Below are 18,896 nucleotides of genomic sequence, written 5' to 3'. Positions count from 1 at the left end.
ACTAGTTTTATATCTCATTAGAAAAAATGTTATATTTCATCGAGATCTTTTCTCAATAATTAAATTTCCTTTTTAAAAAAATGGTGTAAAAACTGTGAAATAAGGGAGGGGGAAGAAATTAAAAGGTGGAATAAAAAATAGCAAGTTAACTCAATCAAGGTTCCAACAATTAAACTTGGATGTTTTAACATAATTTACTTCGTTTTTAACCCGATAAAAGTTTAACTAGTGCATTAATTTATATGGAATAGCTTGTTCGACTTCTAATAAAATAAATACTTAAAACCTAATCTATCTAAAAATCTAAAAATAATCCTCATTTTAATAACCAATAACTAGCAAAAATTATATGTTAGGATTTTGAAAGAAAGGTGAATTTTTAGGTTTTCTAGATAGATTAGTTAGTCTGAGTAATAGGTGTATCCGGCATTCGGGTGGGTTAAACAGGTGATGGATGGGTATTTGCATTTTGGGTTAATTAATTGGTCAAACTAGATTGAGTTGTAGGGTTGCACCACGTGTCACTAAGGGCAAATGTGGTCTGCTTTTTGGACGACAAGGGCACTAATGACCGCAAAGTATGATAGAGGGTATTAGTACACCATTTACGATAGTTTAGGGGTATATTTATCTTTTTTCCCAATTATATTTGATAATCAATTTTTTTTTGCTTTAGTTAATAGTATAGCTAATTCGTGTAGTCTTTCATAAGATATTAATAGGTATATATAAATTATTGTATGTTAATATAACATCAAAAGTGTTTAAATCTTAGATAAGTTCTTTTTAATTTTAGTTTTGAATTTTTTCTTAATTGAGTAAATTGTTACATAAATTATTAAATTATTCTATATCTAGTAGAAATATTTTTAAATAGAAATAAGATTTCACTAAATTGAGCACGTTATTTAGAGTATCTATCCTTGTATAACATGTCGTTTTGCTTTAGTTCCAAAATTAGATTTAAATCATTAAAACCATAATTGTTATGTTTTAGAATATATTCAAAGTTAGGAAAATGACTTTTCAAACCTAGCCATTTAATGATCTAATTAGTTTGAACTTAAAATATCTATAAAGACACTTAAAAAATTGAAGTAAACCTTATAATAAAACCAAAGTTAGAAACATGATGAATTTTTTAAGTTTCATGCATTGATCATATAAGTAGCATCCATTAATTGCCTAAAAAATACAGTAAAATTGCCAAATATATTGGTTAAATTATATTTTGATAGTATGACTTAGTTTTATATCTCATTAGAGAAAATATTATATTTCATAGAGATCTTTTTCCAATAATTAAATTTTCTTTCTTTTTAACTTGACAAAAGTTTAACTAAAGCATTAATTTATATGGAATGGCTTGTTTTACTTTCTGTTTTACTTTTAATAAAATAAATTCTTAAAGTACCTAATAAAAAGACTTCTCCATATCAACATACATTTCAGGCTAAGCTAATTATAAGCTTTAACTATGTAGGCGGGGAGTATGGTTGCCAAGGGATTCACTCAAATTCCCCATTAAAAAATTACATTATATATGTAAAGGATAAATTTTCTATATTTCTGTATATATATAAAATTTGAACCACCTAAATAAAAAAGAGGGATAGCCTAGTAGTACTCGACTGTGCAACTTGGGCCACGAATCTATCCCTAGAATATTCTTATTTTTCGAATCCCTTAGTGAAAATTCTGAATCCGTCATTGATTATATGATTTCATATTGTCAGAACATGCATTAGTTAGGATTTGGCTCTTCTCCATTTCCATTCTATTCATTTTCTCCAAGTTTTAATTTATATGATAAACATATGTCGAGACCGAACCAAGATTTAAAGCTTATGCGTTCAAGATTCTAATCTTTTATTGTTCTTTTAATTAACACAAAATTAGTAAATTTGTAAAATAAAAACACAATCCAATTGTCTTGCTAATTAATTACAACAACTTCTCCAAAACCCAAAACAATTTCTTCCTTCTCATGACATTATTACTATACTAGAAAAAAAAACACCAAAACAAAACTTCCCATACACTTTAGTTGGAAGTAAAAGAAAATTATGAAAAATACAATTTGTAGATCGAATCAAATGCATATGGTTAATTGACCCTGACCCAAATTGCCTCACTTGGGATGTCCTGATGAACCACAAATAGAAGATAGTAACCGGGTGGTGCTAATTTACCCGAATTCGGAAATACACAACTCACTTCATACACAAATCGTCCTACTTGTCGTACAATTCCTCTTGGAAGTACCAACATTCTTTGATTCATCGTATTCGAATGTGTATTAAAACCCGGTGCAACAATAGTCACTTTGATCGAATCTCGATTTAGTAATCCTAAAGCAGTAAATCGAATGTCAACACGTTGTCCATACGTGAATTTAAGATGTGAATCAGGAGAAATGATTTGTGGTCGTAGATTAGCAAATTCCGCATCCAGATAAGATGGTGAAAATGCCTCTAAGCTTAACTCAGTTGGAAAAACTACTCCAGTGAAATTGTAAAGCTCATTTGGATTGCTACCGCCGACGAGAACCCGACCATCTCGGAGTAGAACGGCTGTTGAATGGTACATTCTAGGTATGGCATTCGGGGTTTGTACCTCGAATCTAGAATCAGATGGGTTATCGGGTCGGTAAATCACCGGACTCAAAACCGGGTTCCTTGCAATTTGCCATCCAGCTGTACCCGTCGCGGCTCCATTAACAATCAAAACGTTACCGTTTGGTAGAATTACCATATCACCCATTGTTCGAGGTAGTGGCATGGTCTCCATGGTCCATTGTGGATTCGGGTCGGTAATTGTAATCCGCCCGCAAGTATTTAATGCACCCACAAAATCCCCTTTTGTTGCTCTGAGGTATGAGCCTTTTGGTGCTCCACCACACACCAAAACCTCAGCTTGAACAAACACTGTTTGTGAACGTAAGTTCTTTAAAGGAAGAAGAACTGCAGAACCCGTACTTGGATAGTTTCTTGGGTCACCACCGGGTATTTGTGGGTACGTTTTCACTATCGTATTTGTTGTGTAATCGAGCAATATAGCTCGATCGTTGGTGAAAATGAATAAATTCCCATCGACGTTAAGAAAAACAAATGGGTATAAATTGTTTTCCTCTCTAGGAACATTAGTTTGTTGAAGGAAAGGTAGACTAAATACGTTGTTGGTTGAAGCAGTTTTGGGAAAAAACTCGTAGTTAAAAGCATCACGGCCTCCTATTATAATTTGGCTTCCGTCAGGAAGAATATGATTGGTGGAATACCATCGACTTTGAACTAGTCCATCTCCCATTTCTTGCCAATCACAAGTGTTGCATGGGTTAAAAGTTCTCACCATAAGTTTACCATCATTGAATCCACCAGTTTGGACCAACGAACCATCCGAGGTGGCAGAGCCCGAGGAGCACCACACGTCGGTCTGGACCATGAGAGGTCGTATTGAATTAGTGGACACGTCGTATTCAACAGAGTGGGCAGTGCAATCGACTTTCAAGGCGAGTTCTTTAGGATTGTTACGACATTTGCCATCAGGCAAGGGGATGTTGGATGCACCAAAGTCAGTACGATCGTACATGATGACTCTATCGTTGTTGAGGAGTTGCATGTGCATGGCGGAAATGCCAATGTTGGGCATAAGTAAATCCCATTTGCCACCTGCAGCATTAGCCAAGTTCAAGTCATGACATGATAGTAATAGAAGCAAATGCAGCTGCCAAAGAACAATGTTGTAAACAAGACTTGTTTTAATGGCCATTAGATATGTTTTTCTTTTGTTTGTTTTGTTATAAATTGGACAAAATGCAAAGGGGAAAAAGAGAGCTTTGAAGAGTATACTATGATGTGTGGTGTTTGTGTTGTTGTGAGAAGAGGCTATGGGTAATGTCCTTTATATACTATTGATGTGTGTATTATTTCTACACATAATTAAGCAATTATTTGTTTGCATTATAAATAATTGCCACAAGTGGTAGTTTGGGGTGGGGGGATATAAGTAATTAAGACACTTCTTAATACAAAATTGACTTTTGGAAGAATATTTAAGATTTCATTAGTCAACACCATATATTGTAATTGTTCTAAACATCACTAGGAAAGATGAGTGCTCTGTTCCGTGTGTTTAATTAGGATATATGAGATTTATATGTAATATTATCGAGGGAAAAAAGACAAATATACCTCCGAATTATCGTAAATAGTATGCAGATATCCTCCGTCATACTTTTGAGACATTGGTGCTCCTACCGTCCAAAAACTAGAGCATATATGCCCGTCACTCTAACAGAAGACTAAATAAGGACACGTAACACAATTTATCCGTCGATCCGATATTTAATAAATGTCGAATCGGTGAATAAGATTATGACATGTGTACGTCCATTAGTATAAAGAATTTATATGCTCTAGTTTTTGGATGACAGGGGCATCAATGTCCCAAAAATATGACGGAGAGTATTTGCATACCATTTACGATAGTTCGGGAATATATTTATCCTTTTTCCCTATTATCAATCGCTGTGAAGTGTAATATTGTATTTTGATTAATTGGATCATTTTTTTCATGATTCATATCTTAATAAACTCTTCGAGAGGTGTTTCTGTGTATTATTTGACCGTTTTATTCAAAAAGATATCTAATTAAAAAAATGCTAATCTATTTCTAAAGATATACTCGATTACATTTTGAATTAATCATGCCCATATTTTTGCTCGTTGTTTCAATATCGATTAAGCACTTATTTAATTTTATTCTTAATATGAATTTGATTCTCATGGAATTTATAAATATCATTAAACCGACAAGAAAATATGCTTTTTTGTTGTAAAGGGAAATGCTTCATGAATAGAGAATATTTTCTCCATTATTTTTGTAAAAACATTGTATTCACTATTGCTTTTCAATTTATAGCCAAATTCATGCAATTAATTAATTTTACCTTTGTTTTCGCTAATTGTTTTCAGTTTGCTCCCATCTTATGGTACATACATTATAGTATTTTCGATCATTAATTTGACAACTAGATTAGGAATAATTTGAGTTAATTAAGTAACCATCTTGGAAGATTAATTAATTAGCCCCCAATAATTATTTACGGATGGAACAAACATTTCCAATTATTCTTTTGTTTTAAGCAATTAAGGTTATAAAATTGTCAATAGAAGAATTTGAAGAAAAAAATGCATGGTTTTGGCCTAATTACATGTTGAGAGTTCAAAAAAATTATGAATTTTAGACAGAAATTTTGAGAAAAAATTGTCGTAAATTGGCTCGTTAGAAGATTTTTAAAAAAAATGAAAATTCGTGTGCTTTTAGCAGTAACTGTTGAAAGTAATATGCTGTATGCATGGAATTACAAGCATAGCTTTAATTTGTGCTTAGATGATTTATTAGTTCTCTTTAATTTAACTACGATGAGTATATTTTAACTAGTTATAACTTCTTGATTTTAATTTTCTTGGTTATCTTATTTACTTACGTACTATAGACATTTATTCTATATTTAGCAGTGGCGGAACTAGAGTTTTCACTTAAGGGGTTCAAAATATAAATAAGTAAACATACGAACTAGTTGAAGGGGTTCAACATCTATTATATATGCACAAAAAATAATTTTAATCATATATAAATAATGTAATTTTTTATCTAAGGACCCTCCTGGGCCTAAGTTAGCTCCACCCCTGATATTCAGTATATTCTATATTGATATTATACCTAGTATAATAACTTAAATCTTATTTAGATAAAATAATTATTTCACCATCGACGATCCACACGTTTCTCCAACAATTATATATGCAATTTTTATTTTATTTTTTAGTTTTGCCTTATTAAAGATTTTCTATTGGAAAGGGAATTTCATGTTTGACTTGTTGACATATTTAATAAAATAAATAATTAAATTAATAGATAAAAAGATTTGATTTCTTGTCAATATCCACATACATTTTAGGCTAATCGAATTATAAGCTTTAATCATTATAGTATGGTTTCATATTGCCAGGCCATATACATGCATTATCAGTTAAGTTATGTACCAAATCACCTGATTAATCAAACGATCTTTACTAATTAATTAAGTGCACAATTATGACTCGAAATGTCATAATAATGAGCTCTTGCATGCATGCACGTTTCGTTTCTTGTCATTTTTTTTACAATCCTTTTTTATTCTTTTCTTATGTGGATATTTTGACATGCATGAACAGAGAAGGAAAACTTAATGAATTATTTCATATATTAAAATATTTTAGAGAGAGAATTTGGCAAATGTCAATAGTTTTTTTATACTACAACGTACTCGTGTAATTCGCAAGTAAGATCTCTGAAGATAGAGTGTACATAAATCTTATTCCTATTTTAGGAAATAGAGATATTACTTTCAATAGACCGGTTCAATTAAAAAAAATGAATGAAGAAATTGGTTTAGATATATAAGGGTAATTAATAAAAAAAAATTGATCCTTTAATTTAGTTATTGGTATATTCTAATTTTTAGTCTTTATAGTATGACTAAAAATTGGTGTTTGGAATGACTTATTTTTATTGGTTTTGACTTTTAAGTTATTTTTTAGTTCTGGAAGTGTGCTTAACAAGTAGCAAAGAAAGTCAAAAATCAAAAATTGGTTGAACCCAACTTGTGACTTTTAACTTTTAACTTATAAGTCACTTGAAAAAAAGTAATCCAGACACTTCTTAAAGTCTGTTTGGATTGGCTTTTGGCTTAAGTATTTTTTTCTTCTTCTTCATTTTAGCTTACAAGTGCTTTCAAGCACTTTTTAATTTATCCAAATATTTAAAAAGGTGTTTAAAAGCTATTTTAACTTTAAAATCTTTAAAATAAGTCAAATATGCTCTAATCTTTTTAATCTTTAATTAATTAGAATGTGCACTTTAATCACTTTGCTTGTGATGTTCACAGATTAAAAAAGAATTATATAATTTAATTATCTATGTGTTAAGTTAAACTTGTATTGTTATGTTACTCAATTTGTATGAAATATTTTTAAAAATAGTCAAAACATAACATATTTCTTACATATTGGGATTACAATACAACTTTTAACTAATTAAAAGGTTAGTTAAGTCGAGTCAGGCATAGATCCCAAAGACCAAAATAGGAATTTATGTATAAATTAAACTAAGGGAGCAAAAGTGATACTATCCATTTTATTTAAATAAAGAAATATATGGTTTACACCGGAGTAATTAACTTTGGCAAATGCCTATGGGTCTTTTAATTTCATGTCATCAAATCGTACTATAAGATTAAATTCGCCATTTGTTATTGAATCCAACTCAGTTTTCTTTTGTCACGATCCAAAGTTCAAACTCATCGAATGTTTATTGTCCGCTTTGGGTTTAGCCTAATTCAATTTTAGTTTATCGTTCTTGTTATGTCACATCAAGTCTAAAAAATGCGTATACTATACGAATGATATCCTTAATAAAGTTAGTTATTTTCCCCAATCATTCGGTTATGGAATTTACCTAAGGCATCATTTCGTCTAATCTTTAAAAGTTTGTCAACCTAGAAATCTGTCAGTCCTATTTGACCCACTCTCATTAGCCTGCCATCGATCAAAGCGCATCAGATCTTTTTCTTCTAAACAGAAGCTAACGTTAAAAATATATACCCAATGGAATATGATTATTAGTTAAGCAACAATTGAAAGGTCAATTTTTAATCTTATTATACTCTCAAACTTATAAAGATCAAATTAAAACAGATCTTTACATACACTTTGTAAGAAGACAAAAAAAAATAATCCTGAAATAATGGATCAATCAAATGTAATTAAAAGATCCTGACCCAAATTCCCTCACTTGGTATGTCTTGATGAACCACGAATAGAAGATAGTAACCCGGTGGTGCTAATGAACCCGATTTTGGAAATAAACAACTCATTTGATACGAAGATTTCCCAACTTGTTTTACGACTCCATTTGAAAGTACAAGCATTCTTTGATTCATCGTATTTGAATGTGTGTTAAATCCTGGTGCAACCATCGTCACTTTGATCGAATTTTTGTTTAGTAACCCGGAAATAGAAAATTGAATGTTAACCCGTTGCCCGTAGTTGAATTTATGGCGGGAAACAGGGGAAATGATTTGTGGTCGCAAATTAGCAGATTCTGAATCCAAATAGGACGGTGAAAATGCCTCTAAGCTTAACTCTGTTGGGAAAAGAACTCCAGTGAAGTTGTAAAGCTCATTTGGGTTGCTACCACCAACAAGAACCCTACCATCACGGAGTAAAACCGCAGTTGAGTGGTACATTCTAGGTATGGCATTCGGATTTTGTATCTCGAATCTAGAATCAAGTAGGTTATCGGGTCGGTAAATCACTGGACTTAAGACCGGGCTCCTAGCAATTCCCCATCCAGCAGTGCCCGTCGCGGCTCCATTGACGATCAAGACATTTCCATTTGGTAAAATTACCATATCACCCATTGTTCGAGGTAGCAGCATGGTCTCTATGGTCCATTGTGGATTTGGGTCAGTAATTGTAATCCGCCCGCAAGTATTTAACGCACCCACAAATTCACCTCTTGTTGCTTTGAGGTATGAGCCTCTTGGTGCTCCACCACACACCAAAACCTCAGCTTGAATAGTTTGGGCTTCCAAGTTCTTTAATGGAAGAAGAACTGCAGAACCCGTACTTGGATAATTTCTCGGGTCACCATCAGGTATTTGTGGATACGTTTTCACTATCGTATTTTTTGTGTAATCGAATAATATAGCTCGATTGTTCGTGAAAATGAATAGATTCGCATCCACATTGAGAAAAACAAATGGGTAAAGATTATTTTCCTCTCTAGGATCATTAGTTTGTTGAAGAAACGGAAGACTAAATACATTATTAGTCGAAGGAATCTTAGGATGAAACTCGTAGTTAAAAGCATCACGGCCTCCTATTATAATTTGTCTTCCGTCAGGAAGAATATGATTGGTGGAATACCATCGACTTTGAATTAATCCATTTCCCATTTCTTGCCAATCACAATTACTCCTTTTCCCAGTTATGCACGGTTTGTAAACTCTAATTACAAATTTACCATCGTTGGATCCACCTGTCTGAACCAACGAACCGTCTGACGTGGCAGAGCCAGACGAGCACCACACATTGGTTTGGATCATGAGTGGACGTACAGAGTTGGTGGAAACGTCGTACTCTATAGAGTGTGCAGTGCAATCGACTTTCAAGGCAAGGTCATTATTATTGTTGCGACATTTGCCATTAGGCAAAGAGATGTTAGACATGCCAAAGTCAGTACGATCGTACATGACAACTCTATCGTCATTAAGGAGTTGCATGTGCATGGCGGAAATACCAATATTGGACATGAGTAGGTCCCACTTACCACCGGCGGCGGCGTAAGCCAAGTTCCGGTGACATGGTAGTAGGAGAAGCAGAGGCAACTGACAAAGAATGAAACAAAGAATAACTGTTTTTCTAATGGCCATGAGAAGTGATATATATTTTTTTCTCTTTTATTTGGTTTTGTGTAGAGGCTTTTGTATTAAATGTGAATGTATATGGTTAATCGAAATGGGGATGTTATTTATATACTAGTAGTATATAGGGATTGTTAACTACGTATTATAATACGTAAAGCAAGTACTAATTAATTAATTAATGGTTTGCATAATTAATTAATAATTGTTGCATGCCGGTGGTATATATAGTTTGTTGATTGGGGAAGAAAGGAATAATATGGGTAAGATTACAATCTTTTAAAAACTATTACTAGTTAGTACTCCACTAGTTATTAGTAATAATTGAAGTGCATTACTAGCTAAAAACGATTACTCTCTTTTAAAAATAACATCGCTTAAATCTAATAGGAGAAGAAATTTTATATCCTTAAATACACTTTTCAATCTTCATCATAGGCATAATACATAAACATGACCCTTAAATTGGCGTCTGCTGGCAACTATGATCTTTAACTTTGGATGTGCACAAGTAGACACTTAAACTTGTATAAAATTGAACAAATAGACACATACGTCCTACATGGCACCCTACATGGAAGTTTTGTGTCCTACGTGGCATCCTACATGTATTATGTCATGTAGGACACGTGTGTCTACTAGTTCAATTTTATACAAGTTTAAATGTCTACTTGTGCATACTCAAAGTTGGAAGGCATAGTTGTCCGCTGAAGCCAAGTTAAAAATCATATTTATGTATTATATGCCTTCATTATATGTATCCTTAGTATGTCCTCATCCTTAACGAGCTTGAATAACAAAATAGTGAGGTTACTAAGAACATGTTAGACATTGTTGTTAAAAACTGTTTATTTTCAAAAAACAAAAAAACTTTTTTAAATAGTTTTTTAGAAAAGTGTTTTTGAAAGGAAAAAAAAACAGTTTGTGTTTTGACTAAATTCATTTGAAAAGTGTTTTTTATAAGCAAATTGTGTTTCACTAATTTTTTTTTAAAAAGTGCTTTTGAGAGTATAATTACGATTAAGGGCAAGTATTAATGTACTTTTAATATTAAGATTATTTTATAGAGAGAAACTAGTTTAAACATCTATTACAAAAAAAAATAAAAAAAATTTATTATAATAATTATTATTATTAAATTAAAATGTTCATATTCAAATTTTCAATCAATATTGTACATTTTTTTAAGGGTTGAAATGTTTAATTGTTATTTTTTTTCTAATCTTACAAAAATATTATTGTTACCTTATTCTTTTTTATCTTCTAAATATGTAAAATAATACGTAAAATAATAATACATAAAGATAAAAGAAAATATAAAATATAAATTTTGTTTCTGCTTTAGCTTCTTCCCAACAGCAGAAAACTTGCTTCTGCTTCCAATTAAAAACAGTTTTACAAATTTGTCAAATACCTAATTTTTCAAAAAAAATAAAATCTCAAAACAAATGCTTATGAGCTTCCAATATTAATGTCAAACCGGCTCTAAATATATTTTTTACGGTAATTAAAGTTACAACTATATAATAGAATTAGCATTACCTTACAGAACAAAAGTAGTGTTATATGAGCTAGAATATAAAAGGAACATGTGGAATATAATAAAGCTTGCAATAAAAAGTGCACGTGCCTAAAAGATAAATTTCGTGCGTGTTAATTAACTTTTACAGGTCAATTGATGCAAGGAATATGTTCCTAGGTTGTATACTCTACTTTTAACCTGGTCGAATATTATTTTGCCCTAATAATAATAACTACAATAATAACAATAATAGTAATAATTAGGGGTGTTCACGGGTCGGTTTGGATCGATTATTGGTCAAAATTAAAACCAAACCAACTTAATCGGTTTTAAAATTATCAAAATCAAACCAAATCAAATATAATATACATTTATCAGTTTGTTTAATCGGTTTTAAAATTATCAAAACCAAACCAAACCAAATATAATATACATTTATCGGTTTGGTGATTATCGGTTTCGGTTTGGTTTGGTTCGGTTATTCGGTTATTAACCATACACAAAAATAAAAGAAACAATTCATTTAAAATGTGAAAAAAGTGACAACAATCCATTCAAAACGAAAAAATAGTTAGAATGACTTAAATTACTAAACTTTCGATCATTGAATTTACTATCAATAAAGCTTTAAAATTCACTATATTGGCCTAGAAGGAAGAAACAATAACATTTTCAGTCCCACAAAGAATTGAGATAAACACTCATATACATGAAATCAATAAGATAAATGTTTTCACCTTGGGGATTCTTGCTTTCAACAAGTAAAGTATAAAGAAATTTTAATGAAGATCTTTAAAATTGTTTATAAAAATAATATATTATGTATATTAATAAATTATATGTATATAATTCATCGGTTTGGTTCGGTTATTTCTTCATTTTTTTCGAATAAAACCATAACCAAACCAAATACTATCGGTTTTCAAAAACCTAAAACCAAACCAAACCAAACCCAAATAAAATCGATTTTATTTTATTGATTTGGTTTGGTTTTTCGGTTTTGGATCAGTTTTTATCCAAACCGTGAACACCCCTAGTAATAATAATAATAATAATAAGTACTTAAAAGTTAAAATTGGATTTGTCAAATAAAATAAAGCTTGGACCTAATGAGATCAATTTTAGTATTTTTACTTTTTTTAAAAAAAAAAAAAGAAAAGTTGATTGCCTAGCTGCACGTAATAGAGAATATTTTCTCAAATTATTTTTTTAAAAAAAATATTCTGTATAGTTTTTAATATATTGGTTCATATGTGAAGTACCATTCATATTCAAATATTGTCTAAGTTCGTTTATCGTACATATATAATTGATTTGTCTATATATTTTGAATCATGAAAATCCATTTTACCGTTGTCTCCGCTAAATGTTTTCAGTTTATAAATAATGTACAGATAAGTTATTATCGTTTTTTCAATCAATTTTTAATAACCAGATAATAAATAATATTATGAGTATTAAGGATCCATATTAGAAGATTGACCCCCATTATTTAGGGATGCAACAATTAACAAAGCTTTCCAATTATTGGGTTGTTTTAAATAAGCAAGTTGATAGAATTGCTAATCCAAAATATTTGAAAGAGCGGTTAATAGTTTGTTTGGTTAAGCTTTAGGAAGGTCAAAAATATTTAATTATTCCTAAAGATACTTATTTTTAAAAAAAGTTAAAATTTTGAGGAGAAAATAAGTGTTCTCGAGAGTAGCAAGAATTGTGTTTAGAAGTTTTTAAAAAAATGGTTTTTTTCAAAATACTTTTGAGAAAAATACACTTCGAAACACTTTTAAAAAGTTTTGGCCATACATTAGTTAATGCTAAAAAGTACAATCCCGTTCACTTTTACTTCTCACTTTTTTCTAAAATAGATTTTCATTTATATTTGTCACTTTTGGCATATCAATATCTTTTCATGTTTACCCTCGGCATTAAATTATCTTTCTTCAAATCATTTTTCAAGACTTAATACTAAACATCATTTAATAGGGATAGTTTGGTAAAATACATATATCAATAATCATTTTCTTAATTGGTATATCAAGTCAAAATGTAACAACTAAAAGTGAACTAAGAGAGTATTTGTTTTTTCAAAAAAGTTATTGATCAAACACAAACTGTTTTTCACCAAAAAGATTTTTAAAAAAAAAACTTTTTAAAACAAGTTAATTTTAATAGATTGACCGAATAGCTATAAATTAGAAAGAAAAAACGGTTATTGTTTATTTGTTAAGAGTGTAGCAAGTTTAGAGCCCATTTGGATTGGTTTAAAAATTGGTCAAACCTACTTTTAAGTCAGTTTTTGACATATGAAAATGTTTGGTAAATATAAAAAATAACTTAAAATAAGTAAATAAATGACTTAAAATAAGTTATGAAGTGTTTGACAAGGTAAAAAATGACTTAAAATAAGTCAGAAACCAAAAGTAGGTTTCTCCCTACTTTTTATTTTTTGATTTAAAAATCATTTCAATTTGACTTTTTATTTTTGACTTAAAAACTGTTTTTTCTAAGCCAATCCAAACAGGCTCTTAATCCCCTTTCAAAATTTTCATAAATTTTGCATATCTAATAAAATAATCTATTGAAAGTAATTTTCTTGTATACATCTCAGGATTTTTTTTTAATTGAAGGAGTTTGAAGTTTTATGCAAGAAAGATGTAGAAATATACATATATTCATTTGTGAGTTTCCACTTCGCGATAGGGGTAGACCATAAGATGAGGTAATCTTTTTTTAATTAAATTAGGTTTTAAGGTCCGTATTTCTAATTAGGTATTAGAGTTATATCTAGAATCATTCGAATTTATGATTTATTGAGGTTTTAGATTTTTACACCTTATATTGTCCATGCTTTAAATGTCTAATTTTGAGTGTGTAAAGGTATTGACTTCAGAAATATGAATTTTTACCCCATTAGCTGACTTATGAGGGTGAGCTAGACCCAAGTTTGTCTTCTCATCGTTTACAAATTCAGATAAATTGCTAACAAAATCATGATTAGTAACCAACTAAGAAAAATGGTAAACATCAACTTAATTAATTATAATTAATCGACTAAATTAGAATGCTAATGTGTGTGTATAAATTTTAATTCTCATTCGAAAAAATATATATTCCACACAACGCCACCCATCCACACGTTTATCCGTCAATTATTAAACTTCGACGAATATTTTAACTTAATTTCTTCCTTATAATTAATCCTGCAAAAGTCAAACAGTTAATGCATATTCAATTTGAAAGGAAATGTCATGTTTGACTTCTTGCTTTTTTAAAATGAAATAAATCTTTAAATTACTAAATAAAAAGATTTGATGTTTTTTTTCCATATATCCACATACACTTTTAATGCTAAGCCAATTATTAGAAGAGTATACTTAAACATCCATGCATTAGTTAAGCTAGTTAATTGTATTATACCAAATCATCAGTTGATTGATCTTTAGAATTAATTTAATTAAGTACACAATTATATATCCATAATGCTTCGTATATTATTATGATCATAATAAATTTTAATAATTAAGCTGCTTTTGCATGCACGAACATTTGTCATTTGACAATGAATCCTTCTCAACGGTTCCTTTAATTTTGTTCTTTAAATTAACAAAACTAAACTAGTGAATCAGTAAAATATCAATTTTAAGCAACACATTGTTATGTGTTTTGGTATTTCAAGTGTTCCCTCACTAACTTTTGATAAATCATATGTAAACAAAGATAGATTCATAATATTAAGTTTAGAATTAAGTACGATATTCTAAATTATAATCAAATTTTACGCTAAAAATAATAAATTTTGTCAAACTCTTAACTTCAACTATAGATTTGTTCGTGCCTGATCATAATAAATAACCTTGCATTTCCTCGCAAAATATAAAATCTCAACTAGATATCGATAATTTGAGGTAACAAATAATTTTTTTTTAAAATGTCATTTTGAAAGGTATGACAACCTAAATTTAAAAAGATGTCATTTTGAAGGGTATGACGATCCAAATTTAAAAAGATGTCATTTTGAAATGGTCCACAAAATTGGTTTGGACAAGAATCAACAATGAAACGATCCACAAAGTTGGTTTGGACAAGTATCAATAATAAAACGGTCCACAAAGTTGATTTGGATAATTATAAGGTTATTTGTCATTACTCTGATCATCCTATTTTGTGGATTAAAATCTGAAATTTAAAGTGTGTGCATTTAAAATTCTAACCCTTATAAGTTATTGAATTCTAATTAGCGACTAATTTATATATATTAAATATTTTTTAAAAATATATACAAAATTCAAATCGAAGTAATTATTGGGTTCGATCGAGCTCGGCAGACTCTACTCCCATCAAAGCTTACCAAGATGATGAAAACACAAAAGATAAGAAAGAAGAAATAGATAGGAAAGTGAGGAGTTGACTTGCTAGACTAATTTAATCTGTTTATGCTTCAATTTTGATCTTCATAAATATCCATTCTCATATTGGAGTATATATTACTTAGTTTAAACACTATAATATTCGTAGTAATTGTGATGAAATAATGCAGAAGTAATTGAACATATAAACAATTAATTATGTAATTGTGCACTAAGCAACCATGACTAACCACATGATCAGCATATATTGATGAAAATGCTATGTATCGTAATCGCATGATTATAAATAATAGTACATATATATTCCAAAGGAATGAATGCAAATTAAGAAATTTAATTAACAATTAGTACTTTGATTTTTAAGCAACAAATACAAACAAGAGAGATCTTTGACAGATGGAGGAATTAATCAAATTAATAAAGCTATAAACTTCTATAATTATTATTATTTCTTTAATTTTTGAGATGATACATCTGACCAAATTGAAAGTATGTAAGATATACATTCCCTACATGTATCCTCCACTGCATACATAAATAAACAATAGAAATAGATTTTTTTAAAAAAGAACTGGATCTAACTCAATTATAAAAATACTTACGAGTAGATCACATATTTAGTGTTAATTTGTGGAGACCAATTACCTCATTTACAATTGCGATGAAACTATTCTGGGAGGTAGATAGGTTGTGTCCGACCATCGACTCAAAGAAAAAACAGTCCAAATCAGTTCGAAAAAAGAAATAACGACAGATGAAGAAGTCATGAGAAAATATTTTTAAAAAATACGTCAAACCATTCTGAACATGATCAGTAATTACAATAAAATAATATAATAATCAAAATACATACAAGAATAACAAATAGCAACATAAATCTAAGGGAAGAGAAAATAGAAGCAATACAATGTTTTTCTATACAAATCTTCTACTCTAGTCTATAACATCTATAATTCATAACCTCCTATATACAATTATATTCTCGATAAACTGAACTGCATCGTCTCTCGTCCAATCACCTCTTTCTAGTACTACAAAGTATTCAGACACTTCCACAAGGAGAGAAAACTATAGCTTAGATGACTTTCTATTTTGTTTTATTTGAGATGGTGTTGACTAAATCCTTCAAAATATTCCTAAGCTCAATTTCACATTATGAAATGCCATTCCAATATTCTTTCTTCCTACAAAATTATTTTTTGCAAACTAATCTTTAATATTAGTATTATTTCAAATAATAGAAGATAAACCCCAACAGTATATAAAGGACACCCCCACTTCACATTTTCATAACACACTTTCTGATCTATTAATCCTTTTTTGTCTAAAATTCATATACACCTTATGATGACTAAAAAAACAAGTCTTGTTTTCAACATTATTCTTTGGAAGCTGCCTCTTCTTCTGTTACTATCATGTCATGACTTAAACTTGGCCTATGCTGCAGGTGGCAAATGGGATTTACTTATGTCCAACATTGGCATTTCCGCTATGCACATGCAACTCCTCAACAACGATAGAGTCATCATGTACGATCGTACTGACTTTGGTGCATCCAACATCTCCCTTCCTAATGGCAAATGTCGCAACAATCCTAAAGACCTTGCCTTGAAAGTCGATTGCACTGCCCACTCTGTAGAATACGACGTGTCCACTAATTCAATACGACCCCTCATGGTCCAGACCGATGTGTGGTGCTCCTCGGGCTCTGCCACCTCTGACGGTACGTTGGTCCAAACCGGCGGATTCAACGATGGAAGAAATATGGTGAGAACGTTCAAACCGTGCAGCACTTGTGACTGGCAAGAAATTGGAACTGGCTTAATTCAAGGTCGATGGTATTCTGCCAATCAAATTCTTCCTGACGGAAGGCAAATTATAATAGGAGGCCGTGATGCTTTTAACTACGAGTTTTATCCTAAAACTGCTTCAACAAACAAAGTATTTAGTCTTCCGTTTATTCAACAAACTAATGTTCCTAAAGAGGAAAACAATCTTTACCCATTTGTTTTTCTCAATGTGGATGGAAATCTATTCATTTTCGCAAACAATCGAGCTATATTACTCGATTACACAACAAATACGATAGTGAAAACGTATCCACAAATACCCGGTGGTGACCCAAGAAATTATCCAAGTACGGGTTCTGCAGTTCTTCTTCCTTTGAAAAATTTGCAAGCACAAACAATTCAAGCTGAGGTTTTGGTATGTGGTGGAGCCCCAATTGGCTCATACCTCAAAGCGGCAAGAGCTAATACCTTTGTGGGTGCTTTAAATACTTGCGGGCGAATTACAATTACTGACCCAAATCCACAATGGACCATGGAGACAATGCCACTAGCTCGAACAATGGGTGACATGGTAATTTTACCAAATGGAAATATCTTGATTGTCAATGGAGCCGCGGCGGGCACGGCTGGATGGGGAATTGCTAGGAACCCGGTTTTGAGTCCGGTAATTTACCGACCCGATAACCCATTTGGTTCTAGATTCGAGGTACAAAATCCGAATGCAATACCTAGAATGTATCACTCAACAACAGTTTTACTCCGTGATGGACGAGTTCTTGTTGGTGGTAGTAATCCAAATGAGCTTTACAATTTCACTAGAGTTCTTTTTCCGACGGATTTAAGTTTGGAGGCATTCTCACCATCCTACCTAGATTCAAACTCTACTAATTTGCGCCCACAAATCATTTCTCCCGCTTCTCATAAAACAATCAAGTATGGGCAACGTGTTAACATTCGATTTACTCTTTCCGGATCACTCCTCAACACAAATTTGATTAAAGTGACTATGGTTGCACCTGGATTTAACACACATTCGAATACTATGAATCAAAGAATGCTTGTTCTTTCAAGTGAAAAGATAAAAAAAACTGGAATATTCACTTATCAAATTAGTTCGATTTTCCCTAATTCGGGTAAATTAGCACCACCTGGTTACTATATGTTATTTGTGGTTAATCAAGATATACCAAGTGAAGGAATTTGGATCAAGATTCAATAACCACATTGGTTATATTTGTGATAGAGATTAATTCTTTTCTTGATTTTGAAAAAATAAAAATAAAATTGTAATAATAAATTAATAATAATAATATATTTGATTGTTTTGTATTTTTTATTGACGATATATTTCAATCATTTTCTTGGATATTAATAAATTACAACACTTGAAAGATATGTAAATGATGGGATACTATAATGTGGTGGCATGGAAATTAAAAAAAGGGGTAGTATAATGTTAATTATATAATGTGACCATGCTTCTTCAACATATTCTGTCTTTATATATTTTCTTATTAGCTAGACTATAATTAATTAGAAATTATATCTTCTATGCATTTTTAAAAAAATTGACCTCCTGAACTTTGTTTAAATCATAATTAATTTATACCCTCTCCGTCTTATATTAATTTTTTATTCTATTGTAATTACATTATATTTAAGAGAATTTCAACTTTAACTAAAAGCAAATGAATTTGTATAAATATGATATTGAATGACTTGTCTTGACAGTTGACATGAAAGACTAG

General features: G+C 30.6%; 3 protein-coding genes across 3 annotated transcripts; 1 reads left to right on the top strand and 2 right to left on the bottom strand.

Moving 5' to 3' along the window:
• Positions 1-2,106: 2,106 nt before the first annotated feature.
• On the bottom strand, positions 2,107-3,768 carry LOC102601776 (galactose oxidase-like). The gene has a single exon (XM_006342170.1). The coding sequence runs from the start codon at positions 3,766-3,768 to the stop codon at positions 2,107-2,109; it is 1,662 nt and encodes a 553-aa protein (XP_006342232.1).
• Positions 3,769-7,772: 4,004 nt separating this feature from the next.
• Positions 7,773-9,503, bottom strand: LOC102601445 (galactose oxidase-like). Its single transcript, XM_006342169.2, has one exon. It carries the CDS (start codon positions 9,476-9,478, stop codon positions 7,808-7,810), a length of 1,671 nt encoding a protein of 556 aa, XP_006342231.1. The 5' UTR covers positions 9,479-9,503; the 3' UTR covers positions 7,773-7,807.
• A 7,202-nt stretch (positions 9,504-16,705) lies between these two features.
• LOC102601101 (galactose oxidase-like) lies at positions 16,706-18,367 on the top strand. The gene has a single exon (XM_006342168.1). It carries the CDS (start codon positions 16,706-16,708, stop codon positions 18,365-18,367), a length of 1,662 nt encoding a protein of 553 aa, XP_006342230.1.
• The last annotated feature ends 529 nt before the right edge of the window (positions 18,368-18,896 follow it).

Source organism: Solanum tuberosum, unplaced genomic scaffold, assembly GCF_000226075.1.
Source record: "Solanum tuberosum cultivar DM 1-3 516 R44 unplaced genomic scaffold, SolTub_3.0 scf00032, whole genome shotgun sequence".
Classification (NCBI taxonomy): Eukaryota; Viridiplantae; Streptophyta; class Magnoliopsida; order Solanales; family Solanaceae; genus Solanum; species Solanum tuberosum.
The sequence above is the reverse complement of the archived record's forward strand: the minus strand, read 5'-3'. Positions and strand labels throughout refer to the sequence as shown.

Coding starts and splice junctions, on each gene's coding strand:
- LOC102601776 (XM_006342170.1), bottom strand. CDS start 3,768: ATGGCCATTAAAACAAGTCTTGTTTACAACATTGTTCTTTGGCAGCTG.
- LOC102601445 (XM_006342169.2), bottom strand. CDS start 9,478: ATGGCCATTAGAAAAACAGTTATTCTTTGTTTCATTCTTTGTCAGTTG.
- LOC102601101 (XM_006342168.1), top strand. CDS start 16,706: ATGACTAAAAAAACAAGTCTTGTTTTCAACATTATTCTTTGGAAGCTG.